Here is a 25,031-nt window from a genome sequence, read left to right on the forward strand (position 1 = left end):
TCTGTGCTAATGACCTCAGCTCAATGCGTTCACGTCACAGCTGAATATAAACCCTGACTTTGGCTATCGCGAGCGAGGTGTTTGGGTACGACATTTGGCTGTGTATATATAGACACGGTACAGGGCGTTCCATTTTCAATTTGCACATTCTCACAATTCGGGGGGTGAGTTGGTGGCTCAGTCGTTTCGAGCGCTGTGCTGATGGACCCAGTTCAATGGGTTCATTGGCGCATGAACCCCATTGAGCTGGGTTCATGAGCGTGCTGATGAACCCAGCTCAATGGGTTCATTGACGCATAAACCCCATTGAGCTGGGTTCATGAGCGTGCTGATGGACCCAGCTCAATGGGTTCATTAGCACATGAACCCCATTGAGCTGGGTTCATGAGCGTGCTGATGAACCCATCTCAATGGGTTCATTAGCACATGAACCCCATTGAGCTGGGTTCATGAGCATGCAGATGAACTCAGCTCAATGGGTTCATTGGCGCATGAACCCCATTGAGCTGGGTTCATGAGCGTGCTGATGGACCCAGCTCAATGGGTTCATTATCACATGAACCCCATTGAGCTGGGTTCATGAGCGTGCTGATGAACCCAGCTCAATGGGTTCATTGGCGCATGAACCCCATTGAGCTGGGTTCATGAGCGTGCTGATGGACCCAGCTCAATGGGTTCACGTCCCAGCTGAACGGAATCCACCTTGGCTGTGGCCATCGCGAGCGGCATGCGAATGGGGTGCTCGCTGACCAAGCGTGGGGAAGTATGGCCGAATGATCTCCACGACCGCCAGACGTGGGAGGCCTTAATCCATCCAGCAGTGGATGAACACGTGGTTGCAATGCGTTTACGCTTAATTCAATAACATCGTTTGACCAGATGCCAAATGTTTGAAACTCAAACCTATGTGTAATGTATATGAATAATGGTTTTTTTGGGGTTAGGTGTAACTACCCGCCACCACCCATGAGGTGGTGGGTTTAATGACACATCTATATATTTACGATCTAACCCAAAACAACCTCTATTATGGGTGATGATGTTGTTGGTCGCGAAAGCCACGAGGTGTTACACTTTATGTGAATGCATGTACAGTATATTGAGCGGAATATCGTATTTTTTTTAAGCCTGTTAAATCGCTGACGCTGCGGGGTTACCCCCAGTCCAGACAGATAACATCGTGGATTTTATTAATTTTCTTTTTTACTCATAAAATAAAATAAACTTTTGCTGGCTGGCCTCATGGAACAGAGGGCACTTGCGCGCCCAACCAAATCCCACAGCGATGGGCGAGGCTCGTGCGCGATGACGTCACCCCCCCCCCGTCGCCCCTCCCCCCGCTTTCCCCCGCCGCCCCGCCCCTCCCACTGCCCCCCCACCCCCACCCGGGCCGTGTTTCCCGCGCAAAAGCCGCGTGCGAGTGCAGTGCGGTAGGTGCTGTGGGAGGTTAGAGGTTATCAATGTGGACTGCAGCTCTTTGAGTTGCTTTGCATTTATCACGGCGGGATATTTTACAGCAGCAAAGACAAAAATAATCAACAATGCAGAGAACGAGTAGAGGCTCCCTGAGGAATATCTCACAGATCACAAAGGAGGTATTTAACTGTCATAAAGGAAATGCACGCGAATAACAACAATAACAACAACAGAAATGCAGCACAAATATGAGGGCAAAATGTGCCAGAATAACTGAGCTGCAGGTACAAGTAAAATGTTAGTCTCTAACAATGATATCAACACAGGGTGCTCACAATATTCAAGGGTCTGCTGTGTGCCGTTAGTTATTCAGACGTTTTACCTTCGAGGAATCATCTTTTGAATCCCATGAAGATAATAACCCTGAGAGGGGTTGGAAACAAACATTTGGTGCTGCCTTGTTCCATTTGATGAGCGAATTGCAAAGCGGCGATTCTGGAGCGGATGGGCCGGGCAATTTCTTGGTCAAACCCATGTGGGGTGGTCATGATTGCCCGCTGATTCTACACACTTATTTATTTGAAAGGGACACGTCTGTCAACTATAGAAAGGAAGATTCTTTCGGAAGAGAGACCACACGAAGTGCATTTACAGGAATATTTGCATGCGTAGCGAGGTCGGACAGAATTTGGCGATGTCATGGATGAAGGCCTGATGGTCCAATTATTTCAAAGAGCGTTAAAATATGATCTTATGTGGAATCTGAAGCATTTTTTTTTCTTGCTGTGTTTTTCACACATGATGATTGCTTGTGTTGCAATCGAAACGTCGTGAGAATTTTATTATTATTTTATTATTTCCCTTCTACGTGACTTTACCGAAATAACCAAGAAGATGAACCTGAAGCAGTTTCTTTTGTCGAATGCCATATTTCCTTGAGTGGTCACGAAGATCATTTCCAATTCCATCCACTTTTATAAACTTTTGCGGAGCAATTGACATGAGAACATCGTCAAGGATGGATGTGTGATCAGGGTTTCATTGTTACATTCAGATGCATTGTTGAAGACATGAATAGAGTAGTTTTCCAAAGCGGCATGTACATCCAATTGGATTGAATGTAATTTTGGGATGCCACGGTGATGAGATGTTAGCTACCTCACCTGGTATACATGAGGTCATCGGTTCGATCCTGACGCTTGTATATTTGGAGTTTGCATGTTCTCTCCGTGGTCATGTGGATTTTCTCCATTTACATTTAGAAACATGTATTTTGAGTGTTTGGCTGCTTATACATTTCCACGTGATAAGCAACTTCGTTGAGCTATCATTTGTGCCCAGGTCGCTTCTAAAAAGGAGCTATACAGCTCAGCGGGCCTTACCTGCTAAGATAAACATCGTATTTTAAAAGTATTTTGTCAAAAAACTATATTTTTACAGCATGAGGAGGCTAAAGCTGTTTTGTGTGTGTGTTTGCACAGAGCCTGTTGTATGAAGAGGTGCTGTATACCATTCATCATCAGTGGAAGCCAAACAGTGAAAGAGATGGCAAAGTGAAGACGCTTTTAGACAAGGTAAACACGCACTCCTTTTAAACAACAAAAACACACTCAACACACTCATCAACAACACTGCCCTCAAGAAATGTAATGCGCGTTTAATCGAAAAAAATCTGCTCGTTCTTTGGGTAGGTTTAACTTTTCTTCGATATATATTGGCCGATAAATAAAACGTGGGGTGACCCTCATATAATACGGCAATTAGTTACGTGTTATGAAGAAGGGCCAAGTCTCTAGGGTCACCGATTATATATTTGTATTTCAAGGCCACAATGCTGTTGACCAGTGTGTTGGGATTTTATATTAATTTTACAACGTGTGCCGTTGCCAATGCAGCATCAACAATTAACTTATTTTTAAAACCAGGGGAGGGAGGTTAGCAACAGTTGATTGCAAGAATGTGTCTACTGCACATGAATTCCTGGACAAGTATAACAGCCTGTGCTTGTGACCACGCATTCCTGCAATGCATTAACAACTAGGGGCTAATTCACATCGCGATTTCGGACAATTCACACAGGATGCGCACTGTCTCGTCGGATCTCGAAAGTCCCAGCAGGAATGAGCCTGGGGTAGTGCTTAGAAGGATGGCCACCAGGCACGGCAGGTGTCGTGCGTGGTGGCCACCCATCCAGGCGCTGTGGTTATTCTGAGTTCACCCTAATTCAGATTTTGAGTTCAGCTTTAAGGTCGTTGTGAGTGCACGGTAATATCAATTATGCCCACCGTCAGGTATAGCACTGACAGGCCATGTCCATTCAAAATGGGTACGCTTGTGTGCCATTGGTTATTAGCCGTCAGGCTGTTACCGGCCGACAAGTTCAAACGCGCGCTCCGACTTGCGCGATTGGCTGCCCCGCTAGTGCACACTTGGATGGGGCCTTTGAACGGGAAAAAGATGATTGGTAGAACGGTTCGAATCGGGGTCATTCATAGCGGTCACATTAATGTACGTATATAATCAGAGCGTGTAGGTGACATACCTGTCAATCCCTTATCATTGCCTACCTTATCACAGACCAATTCAGACCTTATTGGTCATCCCGTGGCCTTATAAATCTCAACGTTCATCCTACAAAGTCCCATCACAAGGGAGAAACAGAAACAAATATTATTTATTTTTTGCCCATATTGAAATGGTTCTACGCCATATGGACCTAAAAACTGAATTTCCCTGTACGAGAATACGGGTAAAACGTATGGGTTGACAGGTATGAAGTGACCATTTATGAAAACCAGAGTTAATGTAAGTTATTTGCTTAAATCTAATCTCAATGCCCAGGAAAATCAAGTACAAAGGTAGGGGGATTGCTTTCGAGAGACATTGGGGGAAATTTTTGGTTTGATTACTGGCTTCAATAATTAATCAGCCCTTAGTTAATTACACGGACGAGTCCTCCTGTGCACTTGCAGGTGGAAGGAGTTGTGATGAAGCGCAGTCGCCCTCCAGCAACAGCGGAAGGCAGAGCAGCGACGCTCACAACAGCGAGCGGAGCGCCAGGCGGCTAAAACACAGAAAGTTGGCACAGTGGAGAGCAATACTGGTGCATCTGCCAGTCATCTCAGTCAGACAACACACGGCACCTGGGTCTGTACCATGACCTCTTGCCATCGAGCTTTAGACACCTCACATGGTCTCATAGTGGCACAAGCGCCGTGGTGACATCCCTGCCACTTAGTGGCGAACGGCGGTTGTTGTTGATGATTATGGATGCTACTTTGAGCTTCAGCAGTCTCCTCACATCAGCGCACCCTGTTTCTGCCCTTGCCACATGGGCCGTGCTGCTGCAGGTGTTTCCCAGGGTGATGCATGCTGACATATTGCACAAGGTGCAAGCTGCCAAGGTACGTTAAATACCACCATTGTTATACTAAGCTGTTTTTCAAGAACGTTAAAACTTGTACAAATTACACACACGTTTGTCAAGTTAGTGTCGTGCATATTGTTTGTAAATATTGTAAATACTAGCTTTTTGCTCGTCCAAGGACGGGTGTATTGCAGTAAATCTGAAACTTGCAAGAGAAAAGCAGCCCGCGACGTGATATTCATTGCATCAATTCGTGTGCAATTAGTAAGGGCGCGGTGACACAGACCTATCTCATTTTAGGGTTATAACCCCTTGTTCATCGTGACGTCCTTTTAACATTGATGTCTCAACAGCGTTACCGAGATCGCGTGACGTGAGGGTTCTGCCTTTGTAGTGAGGGTTGTGAGTTGACGCCGAGGAGGGGGGAGGAGGCGCCTCGGCCCCCCATGTGGAGTGACGTCAGCCGCTAATTATTATGAATGTGGGGGGGTGTCCATTTGGAGGACGTCACCTTATAATGATTATTAATGAGGGGGGGTCCATGTGGAGGACGTAACCTGCTCGTGATTATTAATGAGGGGGGCTGGGCGATGTGGAGTGACGTCACGAGCGTTAAGGATATTCCTGGGTGATTAGTAGGTATAATGTTGTTATACTGTATGTTGAAATATAATAGACTTATATCCTTTCCGGAAAGAACAATCAAAGCGTGTTTGTTTGCATGTTTTACCACAAGCATGGAGTGCAAAATAACTCACAAACACCTTGTGAAAGACCCAAAGCAGAAGATCCCTGGGTTTGATAATCCGTGAAGCTCATGGTCCACCCTAAACCACATCAACACAAACCATGGCAATAGATGTGGATGATACCTAATGCAGAAATGAAAAATTATAAACTCTCCATTAGTTGTGCGACTGTGGTCATCCAGAACAGATCGTACAACGTATAGCGACACAATGCCCGATCCACAAATACGAAGAAGACATCACAGCGATGCACTCTGCTGCTCCTGACGCGGTTGTCTGGCTTGAGCCACCTGAATGTGAAATAGCAGTCATTGCTCTGCATCTACATCAGCCGTACGATAAGAAGAAGACCACAGGCATATGTGGTTAATGCAGACGTGATGTCTTGTAATAGGTGTCTATTTGGTGTTTGAAAATCTTAACACATCCTGTATTCTTGCCAGAAAGTGGAAAGCCAATTTTTTAAATCATCTTGATACTGGCAACAACAACAACAGAAATGGTCCCGTAGATATTGTTATCTGTCCTTCACTTAAAAAAATGTTTTACTGAGTAACTAACACTCAATGCATGAAACAAAGTTAAGTACAAAATTGTGTAATTCACAAACACAATACAGGCTATAAGGATATAATATACTGCATATAAATTTTACCCATTCCCCTCCAAGTCACGTGAGGCACGTTTAGCAATCATCAGGCGTGTGCGGCTAGTAACGACTTGTATTTGAATGGAGTAGAGTGGGTCAACGCGAACAGGTCGCTGCGGTGGGGACTGTTGTTTGGGTAAACGCTGACTAAAGAAATAACGGACAATAATGTAAAAATATATATATTTTTGCTCATGTATTCCTCACAGCCGCCAGCACATTTTTTGAAGATTGTTGTTGAAGAACCTACAAATCATAATTCAAAAACAGCAAGTGGTAAGCTCTTAAAATCTTACTGTACCGTGCCCGTGCATACCTTTAGACAAACAATGATCACTAGGCCCAGCACTACCTCGTGAGATGCACTAGCCCAGTGCTGCTTCATGATATTCCATTGTTTCCCATATCTCACATCAAGTAACAATTCAGGTTTGATTCCAGAGAAGGTTCAAGAAAATATGTTTTGTCTTGTGGCAGGAAAGACAATAAATAAATCAGTAAATGTATTTAAAGATACAGAGCAAAGGATGGCACGTCCCTCAGATATCATTGGCACACCGTCACTACATGTAAGAACCTTGACGGTCGACCTGATAGTGAAAGAGCCATTCCGAGCGTTCTTGCGTCTCATGTACAAAGAAACCAAGACATTTTGCAAAACGTTGGATAGCTCACAATACATAGATGTAGTGTCTTGAGTGGTTTATTATTAATCGTAGTTGTAGTCATGACGCAACTGAAAAAAACCAACAATCGTACTATCCCGGGAAGACTTACACATTTATCAGAATGGCTAGCTCAAAAATTGTACGATCCTGGCAAAAAAACCAGACGGGTGAGCAAACCTTCTCATGGTCTTCCTCTTTCTGCAGCGACCTCGTACACCGCGCAACTGGTTTCTAAAGCTGAGATCGGCCGCAGGGGCAGCAGTTCGGGCGTGCTAGACGCCGACGAGTCATCCACCGACTCGCCCCACCAGCCTGCCTCCGCCACCACGGACCAGACGCCTCATCACTCGTGGAGACATGCCTTCAAGCTGTGAGCTTTCCCCCATAGCCACGGTGGTGAGATGTTAACTGCCTCGCCTGGTATACAGGAGGTCGCGGGTTCGATCCCGACCCTGACACCTGCTGTATCTTTGGAGTTTGCATGTTCTCCCCGTGTTTTTTTCACCTACACATTTAGAAACATGCCGTTTTAAATTTCCACTCGATAAGCCACTTCGTTGAGGTATCATTTGTGGCCAGGTCGCTTCTAAAAAGAGCTATATAACTCAGTGGGCCTTACCTGGTAAAATATAATAGTAAAATAGTTCAACACTGGGCTGTGCACAGCACCTATAATAATTATTTGCGAGGCTGGCAATACACACACACGTACATTATTAGCACACTCCGGTGGTGCCGCAAATATGGCGATTGCTGTCATTCCAATGGATGAATCTGTTCATTTGTCTAATTTGCCAGGCTACAAACAAAATGTCTAGTGTATTATTCTAATACAGTGATGATGATGATATTAATATTGTTGGTTTTACAATGAACTTAAGTTATTTTACTCTGTTTTTGTTCAGTGATCTCACAGATGGAAGGGACAAAGACCTACTTTTGAATTTCTGGTAAGTTGTTTGTATTTTTATTATTGTTAACACTATATTTAGATTTATTTTCACACCTGCCAACCAACCCACACAGCTATCTACATAGCTGCCTGCATGCTTGCTTGTGAGCTTGTGATTCTGTCAAACTGCGACATCGATGGATACTTCTTCGTTTGACTTTGTCGACCAGCTAAACAATGTCAGTCAATTGTATTTTGATATTAAACAAATGGAAATACAGCTCGTTTCTGGGAAGCGCATAAGCATGACCGTGTTTCAGGACACTGAATGACCACCGCCATTTGTTATTGCTGATGTCGTCTGCAGGAAAATATCTCAAGAAAGGCATTTTCTCGAGTTCAAGTCAAAGGATAACGACAGAAGAGAATCCAAGAAACGTCACAGCAGCATTGTAGTTCCATTGAGTGTGAGTACATCACAATGCACAGCTTTGCGCTCTGTTGTTCGGGATGTCATGATCTAATGGTGCAATGTAAAACCAATCGGACGTGTGTAACGCGTGCGTGTTTTCTCGCTCTTGAAGAGAGAGAACGACTCAAGAGGCCCGTAGAACCACAGAAAGGGGCTCTGGTTGCTTATTTACATTTAGATTATTTACAATATTTTTCTGCTATAAATTTCCACTTGATAAGCCACTTTGTTGAGCTCTTATTTCTGGCCAGGTAGCTTCTGAATAAGTATAACCCGTAAAAACAAAGTTTTTCACTATAAATCCTTTATATGCGTGGCAGCGAACTTAATATAAAGGATTAAAAAATATATTCGCCTGTGAAGGACGCGGGGATCAATCCCGCGACCTTTGGCATGGGAAGCGAGGGCGCTACCAACTGCGCTACTCCGCCACGGCCTGTGGAGGGGTTACGCTCTGGGCTCTTACACTCTGACGTTCAGCCAAAGCCAAGAATGAGTTCTATTTGAATATATGTAAAATAATTTTTTTTGCCTAAAAAGTGTAACATTTTGGGAATTTTTTTTCACGAACAATAATTGTCTGTCACAACGAGTCTGTGTGGAAAATGTCAGCTCGATTGGATCACGGGAAGTGGGTTAAAAAACGACCGAAAGATTTGCACGGTCCTAAGCAAGCAAGCAAGCACGCGAACTTAATATAAAGGATTTAAAAATAAGTTAATACCTCAGTGGGCTTTACCCGGTATGATAACAAATTTAGTTTTATTTGTATATGTTTTAAGTGATTTGTTTATCTTGTCTATACTTTACACTTCTATCGTATTTAGTATTGTTTGTTGTTGTGACAGTCTAACCCGCCCCGACTGGACATCTGTGAAAAAGAGCTTTATAGCTCATCAGATTCCTCCAGTAAAAATAAATATTCTGATTCTGATATAAAGGAATTTGCGTTTACGTTTTGGAATTACAGCACAAGACCTTTCCCCACTATTTCAGTATAACTTGCATATATTGAAAAGGAGAACCCCTTCAGGAGTATGCACCATCTGCACTAAATTGGCCTGGGTTCTAGCTCAGCTATTCAGGAGCAGGGCTCTTTGTCGTTTCACATCAGAGCATCGCACGGCAAATGCCGGCGATCTCCTGCACCGACAGACGATTAAGAATATCCACAACTGTGCGATTGCGTTCATCACGTAAAACCGTGGACCACATTGTAATGCCACTTCTCACTTTCGATAGCTCGCCAACAGCGTTTCAGATCATCACGGGACTATTCCTGTAGATATCCACCGGCTCGGTCACCAACAGAGGGAACATGGCCACAAAATCTTTGGGTTATGTCACTCCCCAGTGATCCTTCACACAAATCAGATATGTACGTATACAAATGAAGCTTATACGAGTGAAGAAAAACACCAAAACAACATTGTAGATCCATACGTAGGGTGTGTATCTCTGGATATTCCAATAACGGAAATTAAGTACTGTACCGTGAGGTTTCACTATTATTGTGACCTTGCCGTGTGACTTGGGCACAAACTGACTGATATAAGTTGTGGAAATTGGCTCCACAAGTTGAATATACGAGCGGTGCTGTTTATTTTAAGTAATTAGTAGAAGTAACCAGCCCGTCCAAAAAGGAGGTATATTCCAGTAATTGGATAGTTGTCGCTTTCATCTTGCAAGTTTGGCTCATTGATGGATGATTCTAACATCGGGTATGGCAACTGCTGTGTGTGTTACGTCTATCACAGAGCATGGACAGACCGGAAACTATCGACTCTTACTCACTCCTGAAAAAGAAGAATGGACGTTGTCTGGACAAAGGGACGTGTAGAGTCTCAGTAAGCTACTCCACAGAGCAGGTAATATCGCAACACTCACACGCACACACGTCCACGCAGGCTTTCACCCTTATAAAATCATAATCAGCTATTGTCTAATCTTAATTTTGGAGCTTTCGTGACTGCAGGAATTATTCTTTGGTTCTTTCGGTAAAGTCACGTATAAAGATAAAATAATAAATTAAATAATAGCATACGACGTTTCGATTGCAACACAAGCAATCATCATCAGGTATAATGAAATAGCGACATAAAATCTAACCATAAAACTATAGACAGACATATAAGCAGACAGATATCACCAAGATACATAGAGAGAGCAACACAGGTACAGAGAGGGGTGATCGTCTCTGTGGGGTGGCCTTAAATAGACAGAGGGGGGCGGAGGCAGAGAGAGGGAGGGGTTAGAGAAAAAATTTACATGTCAATGAGTACGAAGAGACGCGTAGTAAAGTACGCAGGCTTAGAGGGAGAAAGAACACACTGGATGAAGGCCTCCCCATGCTTGATTGTCAGTGAACATGTTTTTAATCTGTATGTTGCTACTGAGAAGGCATTGATAATGATAATAAAAATACTCATAGACACACGTAGGTATTTATTGTTAATTAACAAATCAATGTACATTATCTTTGGGATTACGTATTGCGCACGTTCACACGTGCCAGAGCAAGGGGTCAATAACCAAAATAATGAGAAGAGACATTTAACAAGAAGAGCCGCAATGCACTGTGTTGAATGCGAGAGGGTGTTCTTTAATGAATAACGTGACGAAGCCAGTCCTTAAAGAGCCGCATGCGGGCTGCGAGCCGCCCCTGTGCCAGTGTAATCGCGGCCAATGTCTATGGTGATTGCAATAGCAATTGGCAGAGACCCATACCTGTCAACCCCTTATCAGTGCCCACCTTATTATGGATCAATTCAGACCTTATTGGTCACCCCGTGCCCTTATAAATCTTAACGTTCATCCGACAAAGTCCCATCACAAGGGAGATATACAAACAAGTAGAAAAAAAACATTGTTTTTGCCCGTATTGGAACGGCTGTACGCCGGCCGTATGGACCTGAAAACTCAATTTCTCTGTACAATAATACGGGTAAACCGTATGGGTTGACAGGTATGGAGACTACTGATATCATTGCATACTTTTAGACGTGGGGCAAGGTTGGGCAATGTGCTGGTGCTAGTGCACCGCTCCACACGTCAGCGTTCGCTTCGCAACGCGTGGCCGTGTTGACACTGCGCAGAGGGACACGTCGCTGAGTCGGGACCCGGCGCGCCTGAGCTCGCAGGTCTACGAGCTCCTTCTCCAGGCACTGGTGGAGTGGGAGCACAACGAGCAGCAGGTAAGCACCTGTCAACCCATGCCTTCTGTTGTTGTTGTTGTTCAACTGCCTTCTGTTGTTGTTGTTGTTGTTCAACTGCCTTCTGTTGTTGTTCAACTGCCTTCTGTTGTTGTTGTTTTTCAACTGCCTTCTGTTGTTGTTCAACTGCCTTCTGTTGTTGTTGTTGTTCAACTGCCTTCTGTTGTTGTTGTTGTTCAACTGCCTTCTGTTGTTGTTCAACTGCCTTCTGTTGCCCACAATAGCCTATAGCCCTAGAGTCATGGTGAAGTTATTCGAAGGTGGTTTAATTGCGGGAGGATAGCACTAGATGTAAAATACATGGCCCGCTACTGGTATTAGGTTATCGAAGACGAATGTATGTACTGAGTACAACGATCAGCTTATTTATACGTTCCGTTTAATAACCTACGCAGTGTGCACCACTGTTTGCTTTAAGCTGTAATATTATGCGAAGTGATAATAGCGATCGTCATTGGCTTTGTTATCATGAAAGTGCTAATGCAAAGCTTATAATTTTCATACGAAAGACGAATTATTGCACTTTTATGTGCTGTGTTGTTATGGAATCCTTGTTTGTGTCTTTGTATTTTGTGTTTATAGAAGAATAATTAACCGGCAATTCCAATTAGTCGTCTTGGTTCTTTCGAAATTCCAATTAGCTCCACATTTTCACAAGCCACAGTATCGAGATGTTAGCTCCCTCGCCTAAAACGACGTTTTAGGAATTGTCCCTTCTCCAAAGCGGCGATGATCTCCGCTGCAATAGCAGTGTCCACCACTGCCAACTCAGTATCGCAGTGTAGTTATTGTATATGTGTGCGTGTATGTATCACTACACAAGTATTGATACATATGTAGGGGTGTTAGAGAGAGAGCCGTTATGCATGGCAGCCTATGGCAAACAAACACAGTGGGCGGGGCTACGTAAGTGCACGGGGAGGTGCCCTCTACGACGTCCGAGCCAGGCACCCTGGGGGGGCTGGTTCTAACGTTATGATCCCCTGGGGCCCCACCCCTCAGGGAAGGGTTGGGTATAAAAGGGGATGTATCAAAGGGCTCGGGAGTCAGTTAAAAGCTAACCAGAGAAGACTGAAGACGTCTTAGGTAGAGCCCTGGACTCCCCTAGTTCGATGTCCTTATCAGGGCCGAACAGGACTGAGCCAGCGGCGTGGTCCCGAAAGCCAGAGCCGGTGCTCTTGTAAGAGCTGGTCTGGGACTCCGGGTACCGGGCCCGACTTACCAGTGTCGGGCCAGATAGCCTCCCCTAGCCCATAGTGGAGGACTCGGGGGTAGGACAGGGCTAGCTAGGGGTGTATTCCTAGTTATACGGGTGAGGGGGCCGAATACCCCTCGAGTGTTATATGCCCACTGTTGTACTGTAAAATAAATACACGTGTGCCTCCATCTCGGTGTCAAGCGTCCTCACCGGTACTTCAACTGGTGTCAGAAGTAAAACGAACATGGAAACGCGAAATACAGCTCGGGCCAAAGTACCGCAGGAGGAAGACACTGCCGAGATCGTCGAGCCCGAGACGGCTCCACAAGACATGATGTAGCCGGGGCCTGGCGCCTTCTTACCGGGGCATCGGGATGAAGAGGGGCCGCAGCCAGACGCGTTACGGCTGGCTCACGGAAGGCTGGCGGAGCTGCTGTATGCCGCTGCCGCCACGCTGGAGACCATCACGCGATTGGGGGCTGGTGATCCACCACGGGGCGAGGCGAGCCGACGACCGGGACGCCTTCCCGCCATTTCAGAACAGTCGAATTTTGAATTTCCCGCCATCGACGCTACAGCTGTTCAGGGCGTGGCCAGCCTGAACATCCGCTCCGACATCGGCATCGCTGGAGCTGCAGCGTCACCACCGCCGGAGGGTGCGTCATCACAACCGCGACAGGCGATCCCATCGGCCGTTCGCACCGATGCACAGCCGAGTGGTGGTGACAACAACCTGCGGGAGTCTACAACAACCGCTGCGCTACATCAGAGACTGCCCCCGCTGAAGGAGTTCATCGGCGCGGAGGGAGACTGGGCCGGCTTTCGACGACGTTTCCTCGCCCATCAGGAAATGGCAAAATGGTCGGATGAGGAGGCTCTCTGCGCGCTGCCGGCGCTCCTCGACGGCGACGCGCTCGCCGCCCTCACATCGGTGCCGAGGGAGAAGCGGTCTACGCTTCCGATGGCGCTACAGCTGCTGGGCGGGGTCTATGGACCATCGGCTGAATGCCGACAGCAATTTTACGATCGCAGGCGGGGTGAAAAGGAGTCGCCCCTAGCATACCGGACGAGCCTCCTGGCGATGGCTAAGTTGGCCTTCCCTCGTATGGACGACGACGGCGTGGACGCGATGGTCACGGAGAAGATCCTCCTCCTGGCAGACGACCTTGACATCGCGGTCGTCGCCCGGGAGGACGAGGAGATGACATCGCTCCAGGCGGCGCGGCTCCTCCACGCCAACCTCCTGTCACTGCGGCGGAAAGCCAGCAGGGCATCGGCGGGGCGTGCGGTGGCTGCAGCCACCATTCCGACGGAGGAGCTCTACGCCGTCGACCACCGACCGCAACAGGCGACAGGAGCACGGTCGGGCCGGGACGGGCCGGGCCGTTTCAACCGTCCGTCTCCTCCCACGGCGCTCCCGCGGTGTTTCAACTGCGGCGTCCGGGGCCACGTTGCCTCGGGGTGCCGCGCTCCTCGACAGCGCGGGACGACACCTCAACGGGACGACGGGCCTCATCACAAGCTCCACCATCATAACCCGGCGAGTCGCGGCACCCCACATGTTTGGCCCACGCACACACCCGTCACGCACTCAAACACCGCAACGAGAGGGGGGCCGATATCGCGCACCATCGCACCATCACGCACCACCCCGGGTACTCATATCGAACCCGGCCAGTGGTCCGTGCTGGCCGATCGTGTGGTAGCCGCATCGTCGGGGTCGTCGGCCGTTGTGGGGCACATCGACGGGGTTGAAGTGCGCATCCTGGTCGATACGGGAGCATCGGCGACCATTATTTCGGAGTTGATTTACAATATTCTCCCTGTCCGGAGTCGTCCTTTGATGCCTGTTAACGTACCATTCTATGCGGCTAACGGGGGCTCACTTGGCATCATCGGACAAATTCGTGCCCAAATTGTATTGGAGAAATTAAATTGTCTGGGCCGATTTTTGTTTCCTCCTCGCTGGCGGTTCCGTGCCTGCTGGGGACGGACTTCCTGGCCAAAATGCCGATTAGGATATTGATCGACCAGGGATGTATTGAGCTCCCGTCGGGCAGACGCATGGCGTTTCTGCCATCGCCTGTTACGACTCGGACGGCGTTCGCGACGGTGCCGGCATTCGTAGAGAGAACGGTGCGCGTCCCTCCGGGGGCGCAAATGTTGATTCCCTTGAAACTTCGGCGGCCCTTCGCTAAGGGTGTTGGGGCCCAAGGGGTTCTGCTGGGGCCGTCTAGGGCCGGGGTTAGTGGACCTCATTTACTTCCGGCCCAGACCATAGTAAGAGGGGACGGTGAACCCTTCATCGCGGTCCTCAATGTGGGCTCGCAGACGGTGGTGGTCCCACAGGGGACCGTGCTTGCTCACGCAACGCCGGTGCCATGTGAGGAACCCGTCGCAAATCACGTCAGCGTTGTCCCTGCGCCGCGACCGCATTCGGACAGCGATGAAGGGTGGCTCGAGGCGCTTTGTGCGGGATCGACGGACCTGTCAGATTCAGAGCGTCAACAACTTAAAACACTACTGCGGGAATTTTCCGACGTTTTTAGTCGGAATAAATACGATTTGGGTTGTACTCACCTGCTGCGTCACCATATTGACACGGGTGACAGCGCGCCAATTCGCCAAAATCCGTTTCGGTTGAGTCCCGCCGAAAAGGACCATGTCAAATCGGCTGTTGATGACATGTTGGCCGCCGACATCATTTCTCCTTCCACCAGCCCTTGGGGAGCGCCGATCGTCCTGGTTAAAAAGCAGGACGGTTCGTTGCGGTTTTGCGTTGATTTCCGGCGTCTTAACAAAATTTCGGTTGCCGACGCATACCCGCTCCCTCGGATGGATGAATCGCTGGACGCCTTGGCGGGAACGCGATTCTTTTCCACACTGGATTTACTTTCGGGATTCTGGCAGCTTCCTCTGGACGATGATTCAAAGCCTAAAACTGCTTTCCGTACACCGCACGGCCTGTTCCAATTCAACCGGTTGCCGATGGGCTTACACTCAGCGCCGGCAACTTTCCAGCGTTTGATGGAATTGGTTTTGGCTGGATTGCAATGGGAGTCGTGCCTCATTTATTTGGATGACGTTATCGTCTTTGGTAAAACTTTTGACGAACATCTCCAGAGGTTGCGGGCGGTTTTCCTAAAGATGCGGGCTGCTAATTTGAAATTCAAGCCCCAAAAATGCCATTTGTTACGCGATTCGGTGCGTTATTTGGGGCACATCGTGGGACGCTCAGGTATTGCTACCGATCCCGCCAAAACGCAGTGTGTCAGCTCCTGGCCGACTCCCACCTCGGTGGGAGAGGTCAGGAGTTTCATTGGCTTCGCGTCGTATTACCGACGGTTCGTCGCTGATTTTGCGACAATTGCCAAACCCCTGCACGCTTTAACATCAAAAGGGGTTCGGTTCCACTGGGGTCAAGAGGAGGAGGCAGCTTTCTGCTCCCTTCGGGACGCCCTGGTAAAAGCTCCTCCCTTGGTTTACCCCGATTTTCTAAGCCCTTTTTGCTCGACACCGATGCGAGCAACACGGGTATTGGGGGTGTGCTTTCCCAGGTGGTTGACGGCGTGGAACGGGTGGTCGCGTACGGTAGTCGGGTGTTGTCTCCTGCGGAGCAAAGATATTGTGTCACCCGTCGGGAACTGTTGGCAATTGTCCATTTCATCCAACAGTATCGCCCATATCTGTACGGTCGGCATTTCACCGTCCGCACAGATCATGCGGCACTACAGTATGCCCTGCGAGTTCAACAACCATCGGGACAATTGTCTCGATGGTTGGAGATTCTCCAGGACTTTGATTTTGAAACCACCTACCGTAAGGGCGTTCGCCACACAAATGCGGACGCTCTGTCGCGCATGCCAACCACCTCCGAATGTGCATGCCTCCTGGGGTCGGGACGTTGCAGGCCTTCAGGAGACGTATCGGTTCCGGTCTTGGCAGCCACCGGCGACGACGAAACATTGATTACTAATTCGATCGAACAACAGGGAAGAGATTCCCTGTTGGGGTTGCCCGTCACTGAATGGGGGCGCCTCCAGATGGAGGATACCTCCCTCCTCGGGTGGCGTCGTCGCGTCGGGGGTGCTGGGCGGGTGAAGGGTGATTCTGATGCATGGGAAATGGTGCAAGGTCTGCTGATGCATTGGGACGGGAAATCCCAGCGACATCGGCTGGTGGTCCCTTCTGGGTTGCGAGGCAAGGTGGTGTGGGCCGCGCATGAGCGCCTTCTACACCTGGGGACCCAAAAGACTCTCGCCTTGCTACAACTTGATTTTTTTTGGCCTGGCATGACGAGGGATGTTGGGGATTTATTGGGTTCATGCCCTCGGTGTGCGCAACGGAAACCGCCGGCACGGGAGTCTAACCCACCCTTGCAATCGATCAAAGTGTCCAGAATAAACGAGCTTGTCGCGCTGGATATTTTGGGCCCATTCCCCGCCACCCCCAGGGGCAATAGATATTTGTTGACTGGTGTGGAGTATTTTACACGCTGGCCTATGGCCTGGCCCCTTGCCAACCAGTCGGCAGCAGCCATCGTGGAGGCCTTTGTTCAGGGATACGTCCTGGACAAAGGTGCTCCGGAGCGGCTGCTAACCGACCAGGGCAGAAATTTTTCCGGTAAACTACTCAAACAAGTCTGTGAGCTCCTGGGCACGAAGAAAATTCGTACCTCCCCGTATCACCCGCAGACTGACGGGATGGTCGAGCGCCTGCATCGCACCATCACGTCAATGTTGTCACAGCAGGTCTCAGACTCACAGACTGATTGGGACCTACAAATTCAAGGGGTCTTGGCGGCATACCGGATGGCACCTCATGCAGCTACGGGATTTTCTCCCTTTTACCTCATGTACGGTCGCGAACCCGACCCACCTGTTCGCGCCCAGCTGCAGATCCCCGAACCACAAGGAAAAACTAAATTGGCTGACCATGTAAAATTTAATCTGGCCAAATTAACAGAGGCGCGGGATGCTGCAATGCTAAACTCGGACCTCCGTCAAAAGGCGAATGAGCGCCTCAGACTGGGTCGGGCGCACATGATACAGTGGAAGCCGGGGGACAAGGCATGGCTGCACTGTCCCCAGGTGCCACTGGCAACCTCCTCTAAGCTGGTGCGGCCGTGGCGGGGACCTGTGGAGGTGGTCGAGGTTTTGCGACCACAGTGCGTGCGCATCAAATGGGGGAAGCGGCGGTGGTTCGTGCACCCCTCTAGATTAAAACCCTTCGTTGCGGTACACAAACCCACTTCACATATGCGTGGCCAAACATGTGGGGGGTCGACCGACTCACTGGGTCCGTCTCCGTCGCCCTCACCTAATGCCTTGCCGGCCGTACCACCTCCAGGTGCATCAGGACTGACGGGCACACGCCCGACCACCCCTCCTGGGTGTACCAAAGGTCGCGCGGCGTCGGATGAGGACTCACTCCGGGACGGACAATTGCCACCTGACGGTCCGCCACCCGGGGTTACCCCGTGTGAGGGGCCCGCTGCAAGGACGCGCGCAAAAATGCGCAGACTGTTGTGAGGCCGGAAGATGTGTACATAGGTTGTGTTCATTGTGTGTTGTGTGGGTGGTGTGTTCCCTGCCCATTGAATGTACATACGTTGGGTTCACCAGGTGTTGTGTGGGTGGTGTGTTCCCTGCCCATTGAATGTACATACGTTGGGTTCACCAGGTGTTGTGTGGGTGGTGTGTTCCCTGCCCATTGAATGTACATACGTTGGGTTCACCTGGTGTTGTGTGTGTGGTGGGTTCCCTGCAAATTGTATATATACTGTTTTTTTTCGGAATTCGTATTTATTCAGGGGGGGGTGCGTCGGGTTGTTTCTCTTCTTGCTGTTGCATTTTGTTGTGTTCTTGTTGCTGTTCTTGTTATTGTTGAAAAATAGTGAGGCACACGCGCGGTCAGGGGGTAAATGCACTTTTATTGTCATTTTTTTTGTATATTGGCAGCCGGGACGGCTGCAAGCTATGTGGGGGGGGGGTGATGTAGGGGTGTTAGAGAGAGAGCCGTTATGCATGGCAGCCTATGGCAAACAAACACAGTGGGCGGGGCTACGTAAGTGCACGGGGAGGTGCCCTCTACGACGTCCGAGCCAGGCACCCTGGGGGGGGCTGGTTCGAACGTTATGATCCCCCGGGGCCCCACCCCTCAGGGAAGGGTTGGGTATAAAAGGGGATGTATCAAAGGGCTCGGGAGTCAGTTAAAAGCTAACCAGAGAAGACTGAAGACGTCTTAGGTAGAGCCCTGGACTCCCCTAGTTCGATGTCCTTATCAGGGCCGAACAGGACTGAGCCAGCGGCGTGGTCCCGAAAGCCAGAGCCGGTGCTCTTGTAAGAGCTGGTCTGGGACCCCGGGTTCCCGGGCCCGACTTACCAGTGTCAGGCCAGATAGCCTCCCCTAGCCCATAGTGGAGGACTCGGGGGTAGGACAGGGATAGCTAGGGGTGTATTCCTAGTTATACGGGTGAGGGGGCCGAATACCCCTCGAGTGTTATATGCCCACTGTTGTACTGTAAAATAAATACACGTGTGCCTCCATCTCGGTGTCAAGCGTCCTCACCGGTACTTCACATACAAGGAGGACTTGGTAATATTGCTCACCACATGCATGCTGGCTGTGCGTGTGTGTTGTAAGCAGTGCGGTGGTGCGGTGGTTCGTGCGCTGCGCTCCGAACCCGGCGACCTGAGTTTGATTCCCACTCACGGCCAACACCAGTGATGGATTATCTAAACTGGTCCTGGGCCACCCCTAGGTCGACACAGCCTCAAATAAGTTCCCGGTGTAGTGTGTAAACATCACCACTGGGGAGACAAAGGCGGCCGGGCGTGGTGCTGGCCACCCACTCCCTCGTGTTGCTGTGCCGACCTTCATAGGTGCTCGATCACAGCACTTGCCCCAAAAAGTCTGTTAAGGCTACGAGGGGGATCTTTGTCTGGTTTTAAGCAGAAACCCCTGTGGGACGGCAAGCTGAACGAAGAAGCCAGTGACATCCTCCTGCTCTACGGGTGCCAAGCGGACCTGCCGACCTTGCAGATGCTCGCTCAGTACGTGTGCCCTCACACGCCACACAACGCGCCGAGGCGCCGCTCGCTGTCTTCAACGGTTAGGCCAAGCCCAATGGTCGACAACCAAAAATAATTAGAAGAGACTTTTTTTTCCTAATTCAAGAGCCGCAATGCACGTGGCAAATACGAGATGACGGTCCTTAATAAATAACGTCACGAAGCAGTCCTTAAAGAGCCGGAGCTGCAGGTTGCCAGACCCCTGGGCTAAGCATTAGAGGGAGATGAGGTGGGGCAAGGGTTGCACAATCCTCATGCCTCACTGCAAGAAGGATCTGGGTTCACTTCTTGATTCAGGTGCCTTCCTGCATGGAGTTTGTACATTATCCCCCTATTCCCTGCATGGGTTTTCTCTTGGCTCTCCGGTCTCCTTCCCATAGCTGAATTAAAAACATACCGTGTCATTGATTTTTACCAAACATCTCAATGCAGTAGCAGAGCCTTCTTTGGTGAATACGTTAGAATTATTTTGAGTTATGGATGACAATATGCACACTGTCTACGAGATGCTAGAAAATTCATTAACACAATATTAACATTTTTATTTGCAGGAAGTGGTCTGTATATATGAAGCAACATAACAATAAACCATTGGACATCAAGTTTTTTAAAGACCTATTCACAGGGACTGTGAATATTTGGACAGATGGCACAGAGGTATGTACTCATAGCAGGCAGTTCTATAACAAGTAGTTCTGAAATGCAATCTATTTTTTGTTTTAGCCAAGTATTTTCTTTCAATAATAGAGGTTTTTGGGTTAGATCGCGTGAATATGTGTCGTTAAACCCGCCACCACGCGACACAGCCAATTCCTAAGGTTTGTCACGTAAACAAAATATGCCAATTCATTACTAGTGTAGTGGTGATACGCGCTGACAGTGGGGATCGTGGGGCAGCGCGTGGTGATTGGCTGTGTGCCGGTGACGCGCGCTGACGGTGAGGGATCACAGGGCAGCGCGGGGTCATGGGTTATGTGGTGGTGATTGGCTGTGTGTGGGTGACGCGCGCTGACAGGGAGTGATCGTGTGGCAGCGCGGGGCGATTGGTTGTGTAGTGGTAACACGCGCTGGGAAAACGGATCGTAGGAACAGCGCGCCGTGATTGGTCGACTAGTGGGCGCTCACATCGCGGTCCGCAAGAGGGCTATATAAGGCGGTGCGCGCGGGCGCTCGGGGAGTTGGTGACCAGCGAAGACTGAAGACGGCGGAAGAAGAGATAGGGCCCTGCGGCACCTAGTCCCGCTGTCCTTGTAAGGGCCGGGGCTCTGTGTGACCCAGAGGCGGGACCCTGGGACCCGGGGCCGAACGTCCGTGTGAGGGCCGGCTCTCGGGACCCAGAGGTTGTGACCCACGCCCAAGCTGGGGTGGGTCTGTAGGCTCCACGGACGTTACGGGGCTGGAGTGTAGTGTGAGCATGCAGTGTGAGCATGCAGCGTGAGCCATAGTCACTACACGTGTCAGTGGAGTGTGTAGTGGGAGAGGTAGTGACCACACGTGTCAGTGAAGTGTGTGTAGTGTGAGGAATAGTGACAGCACGTTGTATCGTGACAAGTCAAGGTTTAATAAAAAGTGTGCTACCCGTCAAGAGGTTTCCTGCCGTCATTCCGATACTTCACTAGTACAGCACACCGATGTGTTGGAGAGTAAACCCACAACATTTACAATTCGATTACGACGTTTCACCAATAATTACAACCAGCATCATCAGGCGACAGCCAGAGTCTGTGTATCACGATTTATTAGGGGTTACAACCGGTGGGATTTGGGGTTGGATCGAATGATGGGACTGCACCCGAGGGGGTGGAAAAGTCTTACTGAACATCTGTGCACTACTTGACATCTGTGAAAAAGAGCTTTATAGCTTATTGCATTCCTCCTGCATTATCAATGAATATTCTGATTGTGATTAATCCAAAGGTGAGAATGCCATCAGAATGAAGGGCAGCTTGTTGTTCTAACCTCGCCTAGCAGAACGACGGGCTGAAGGAAGTCGTGCTGGAGTTCACGAAGCAGCGTCTCGCCTCACTGCAGCAACTGGAACAGCACTTCCCCAACTCCTCCAAGGAAGCTCTCAAGCAGCTGAAAGAAACCCTCTGGTGAAATGAGACAAAGATCCCCCGTGTAGCCTTAACAGACTGTAGGGGCAAGTCCGGTTAGCGAGCACCTATAAAGGCCAGAACGACACACGAGGGGGTGGGTGGCCAGCACCACGCCCGACCGCCTTTGTTTCCCCAGTAGCGATGTTTACACACCGCACCAGGTACTAATTTGAGGCTGAGTCGACCTAGTAGAGGCCCAGGACCGATTCAGAAAATTGTTACCGGTGATGGGCGGAAATCGAACTCGGGTCGCCGGTTCATAGCGCAGTGCTCTAACCGCAACACGACCACTCCCCATGGTGAAACATGCACAGACGCACACACTCCACACTAGCTGAAGCCTCACTGAACTGCACAGCAGTCTCAGTCGTTTGCACGACACTTGATGCATTTCATTACGTATTTTTTTTATATTAATTGTGTGTTGTATTTTAAGGCCCACATCCACGGGAAACCCCTTCAGTGAATGTATGTACTATATGTTAAACTTCTTTCGCACCGTACATAGCCGACCGCGCTAATCGGAGGTGCGGGGGAAGGACAATAAACTAAACACAAACAGCAATTCTAAATAAATTAAGTTTTCAAACTACATTTAAACGTGCATATTTTCAGTGGTTTCCGAATATCAGTTTAGCATTCCAGATGGCCGCATAAGTGCATCTGAAAGCGCACGAAGTGGTGAACCGTCTCATTGGCCAGGCGACGCGACTAACGTGATGTTTGACTTGGGTTAAATAAATAGTCACAATGCAACGTGCAGCATTTTCGGCGTGAGGCTTTCCACTGGATCCTGCCAAAGTGGAACATTCCCACTGAATAAGCATTGACATTGTTGGTTCCCTTTGCAAACTGAATGCATCTGTTTTGCTCTGCACGAGCTATACGATCAGAGTTTTGAATTGATAAATCCAGGTGTTCGTCACCGTGCAATGACGGGACCTCTGACTTAGATGAAGATGATGTCGTGAAATTGCAGAAGATTTGTGACGAAGAATTTTTCCGCCAGGATGGATACAGAAAAGATCTTTGTCAGAAATCAGTTTCACGTTGTCATAGCAGTGTGTTTGTTGTCTGATTATGACAGGCTACTGGAGCACATGAACAATTCCAAGATTATTCAAGGGAATTCCAGATGTCTAATGGAGAGCATTGAACGGGAAATCATGGTACGTTCCGCAAATCGAAATTACTTTGATCGTGATTTATTTGACACAAATGCGAAACTTATAATGGCGTTGGCGAAGATCAACTGTATTCGAATGAACTTTTCGAGAGGAAAAAAGATTAAGTGCGTGCATTTTTTTTTTACATGAAATGTCTCCCGCGTGCGACGTGTGCGATTTAGGAGGGAGCCAATGTGTGGTACGCAAGCAAGAAGAAAACCTGTGAGATATTCCGGGTAATTGTACAATTGTGGTTATTGTCCTTCTACCTTCTCCCGAAAACAACCACTGTCTGTCAAACTGGGCTCGATGTGGCTCCTTCTCCACTGCTGTCCAAATGGTCTGAAACACCCCACTCATTGGCTGCCCCCACTGGTCGAGACGACATACACCATACAATCAATGTGTGTCCTTGATTCTCTACCTCAACTCGTCTATGTAATTGTTGTTTACTTATTATCCTATCGTATGTATCCGTCTACGATGCCTCACTTGGGCAGCAGGATGGAGCAGCGGTACCACTTGCACCTCACAGCAGGAAGCTCGTGGGTTCGTTCCCCGACTCGGGTGCCTCTCTGTGTGGAGTTTGTATGTTCTCCTCCTGTTCTGCCTGGGTTTCCTCCGAATTCTCCGGTTGCTTCCCATAGCTAAAAACATACGATGCAACTGGTTTTGACCCAAAACATCCCAGTGCTGATTAATTCTAGATTTGAAGCTTTCGTGACTGCAAGGATTCATACTCTTAGTTCTTTCGGTAAAGTCACGTAGGTAAAAAATGAAATTAAAATTAATAAAAATAAAATTAATTGGCTGCAAATTTTTTTACTTTTTACTTTACCAGGAAAGGCGCACTGAGCTATATATCTCTTTTTCAGAAGCGACCTGGCCACAAATAATAGCTCAACGAAGTGGCTTAGCACGTGGAAATTGACTCCAGCCAAATACTCAAGTGCATATTTCTAAATATATAGGGGACAAACCGGAGGACCTCGTGAAAAATTCACACGACCACGGGGAGATGGACATGCAAACCCAAATACTGTATACAGACGTCAGGGTCGGGATCGAACTCACGACCTCCTGTATACCAGGCGAGGCAGTTAACATCTCTCCACCGTGGCGCCAATTACTGGATTGGTATAACACAGTGGCACGATTACCCCCAACTGCATAAACCAAAAAAACTTCGAAGGACCCTCCTGAAAAAGAATATGGAGACTCAGGAATTTATGGGTAAACAAGATTCAGAACAACAATAAAAAATGAAACATACTTTTACTGCTCTACACCTGCTTTTCAGTAATAAAAGATGATACCAGTGTATAAATCAGGTTCTCAAGCGATTCAGCTAATTCCTCAACTGCATTGAGCCTGGCCACATCATTTGACGCATGCCAGTTCAGACGATTAAAATGTTAATTTCATAAATAGTCAAAACAAACACGCACGCTGTTGTGTTCCCGACTAACACCGTGCCGTCGTTCCGTCTGCAGCATCAGAAGAAGGACTTCATGCAGGCGATGGCCAAGTTGTGTGAGCTTATCGAAAAGGAGCTCAGCACCATGGAGAAGTACAACAATGTATTCACCAGGTACCAGACGTTCGATACCAGAGATGCGGATGGCAAGCTACTGGGCATTGCATTGGTGTGACCCGGTGACCAATAATATCGGTGGTTATAGGTGTAGTGCAAGTGGCGTAACGAGCACCCCCTGCATGCGTGGGGCATGCAGGGGGTGCCTTGCCCCCCCCCCTCTGGTGGCCAAAGCTACGAGTTGGGGGGGGCCCTTGACAACCACCATGAGATTTGTTTTCAACAACAGCGTCAAAGAACAACAATTCCTTAAAACGCAAATGTATTTTTATGGAAATGCTTTCATTTACGTTCCATGTTTTATTTTCATCCAAACAGGCTATAAATCGCTGCGCTATATAATAGCCTCGGTGCGACCGTGCGAGACAAATCAAATATTGGGATCCCCACCCTGACTGACTGCCGCACCCCCTGAGCCGATACTGTCGTTGCTACGTCACTATGTGGTAAAATTTGTTGCTGTGGAGCAATTGGTG

At 48.7% G+C, this 25,031-nt stretch overlaps 1 protein-coding gene across 3 annotated transcripts in view; it reads left to right on the plus strand.

Annotated features, from left to right (window-relative positions):
• LOC133345109 (BAI1-associated protein 3-like) overlaps positions 1-25,031 on the plus strand; it is a 51,839-nt gene that overhangs the window by 4,983 nt on the left and 21,825 nt on the right. The window contains exons 2-15 of one of the 3 annotated variants that reach the window (XM_061555592.1): positions 2,898-2,990; positions 4,767-4,820; positions 6,391-6,457; positions 7,054-7,219; positions 7,755-7,799; positions 8,109-8,208; positions 9,971-10,081; positions 11,309-11,407; positions 19,578-19,678; positions 20,248-20,353; positions 21,665-21,792; positions 22,883-22,964; positions 23,144-23,197; positions 24,455-24,552. In XM_061555592.1, the coding sequence (XP_061411576.1) occupies positions 2,898-2,990; positions 4,767-4,820; positions 6,391-6,457; positions 7,054-7,219; positions 7,755-7,799; positions 8,109-8,208; positions 9,971-10,081; positions 11,309-11,407; positions 19,578-19,678; positions 20,248-20,353; positions 21,665-21,792; positions 22,883-22,964; positions 23,144-23,197; positions 24,455-24,552 (1,304 nt within the window). The remainder of the gene's footprint in view (positions 1-2,897; positions 2,991-4,766; positions 4,821-6,390; positions 6,458-7,053; positions 7,220-7,754; positions 7,800-8,108; positions 8,209-9,970; positions 10,082-11,308; positions 11,408-19,577; positions 19,679-20,247; positions 20,354-21,664; positions 21,793-22,882; positions 22,965-23,143; positions 23,198-24,454; positions 24,553-25,031) is intronic. The other 2 variants (XM_061555610.1, XM_061555601.1) reach the window with 2 other exon arrangements.

Source organism: Lethenteron reissneri, chromosome 3 (genome assembly GCF_015708825.2).
Source record: "Lethenteron reissneri isolate LAM-NWPU_2019-01 chromosome 3, ASM1570882v1, whole genome shotgun sequence".
NCBI lineage: Eukaryota > Metazoa > Chordata > Hyperoartia > Petromyzontiformes > Petromyzontidae > Lethenteron > Lethenteron reissneri.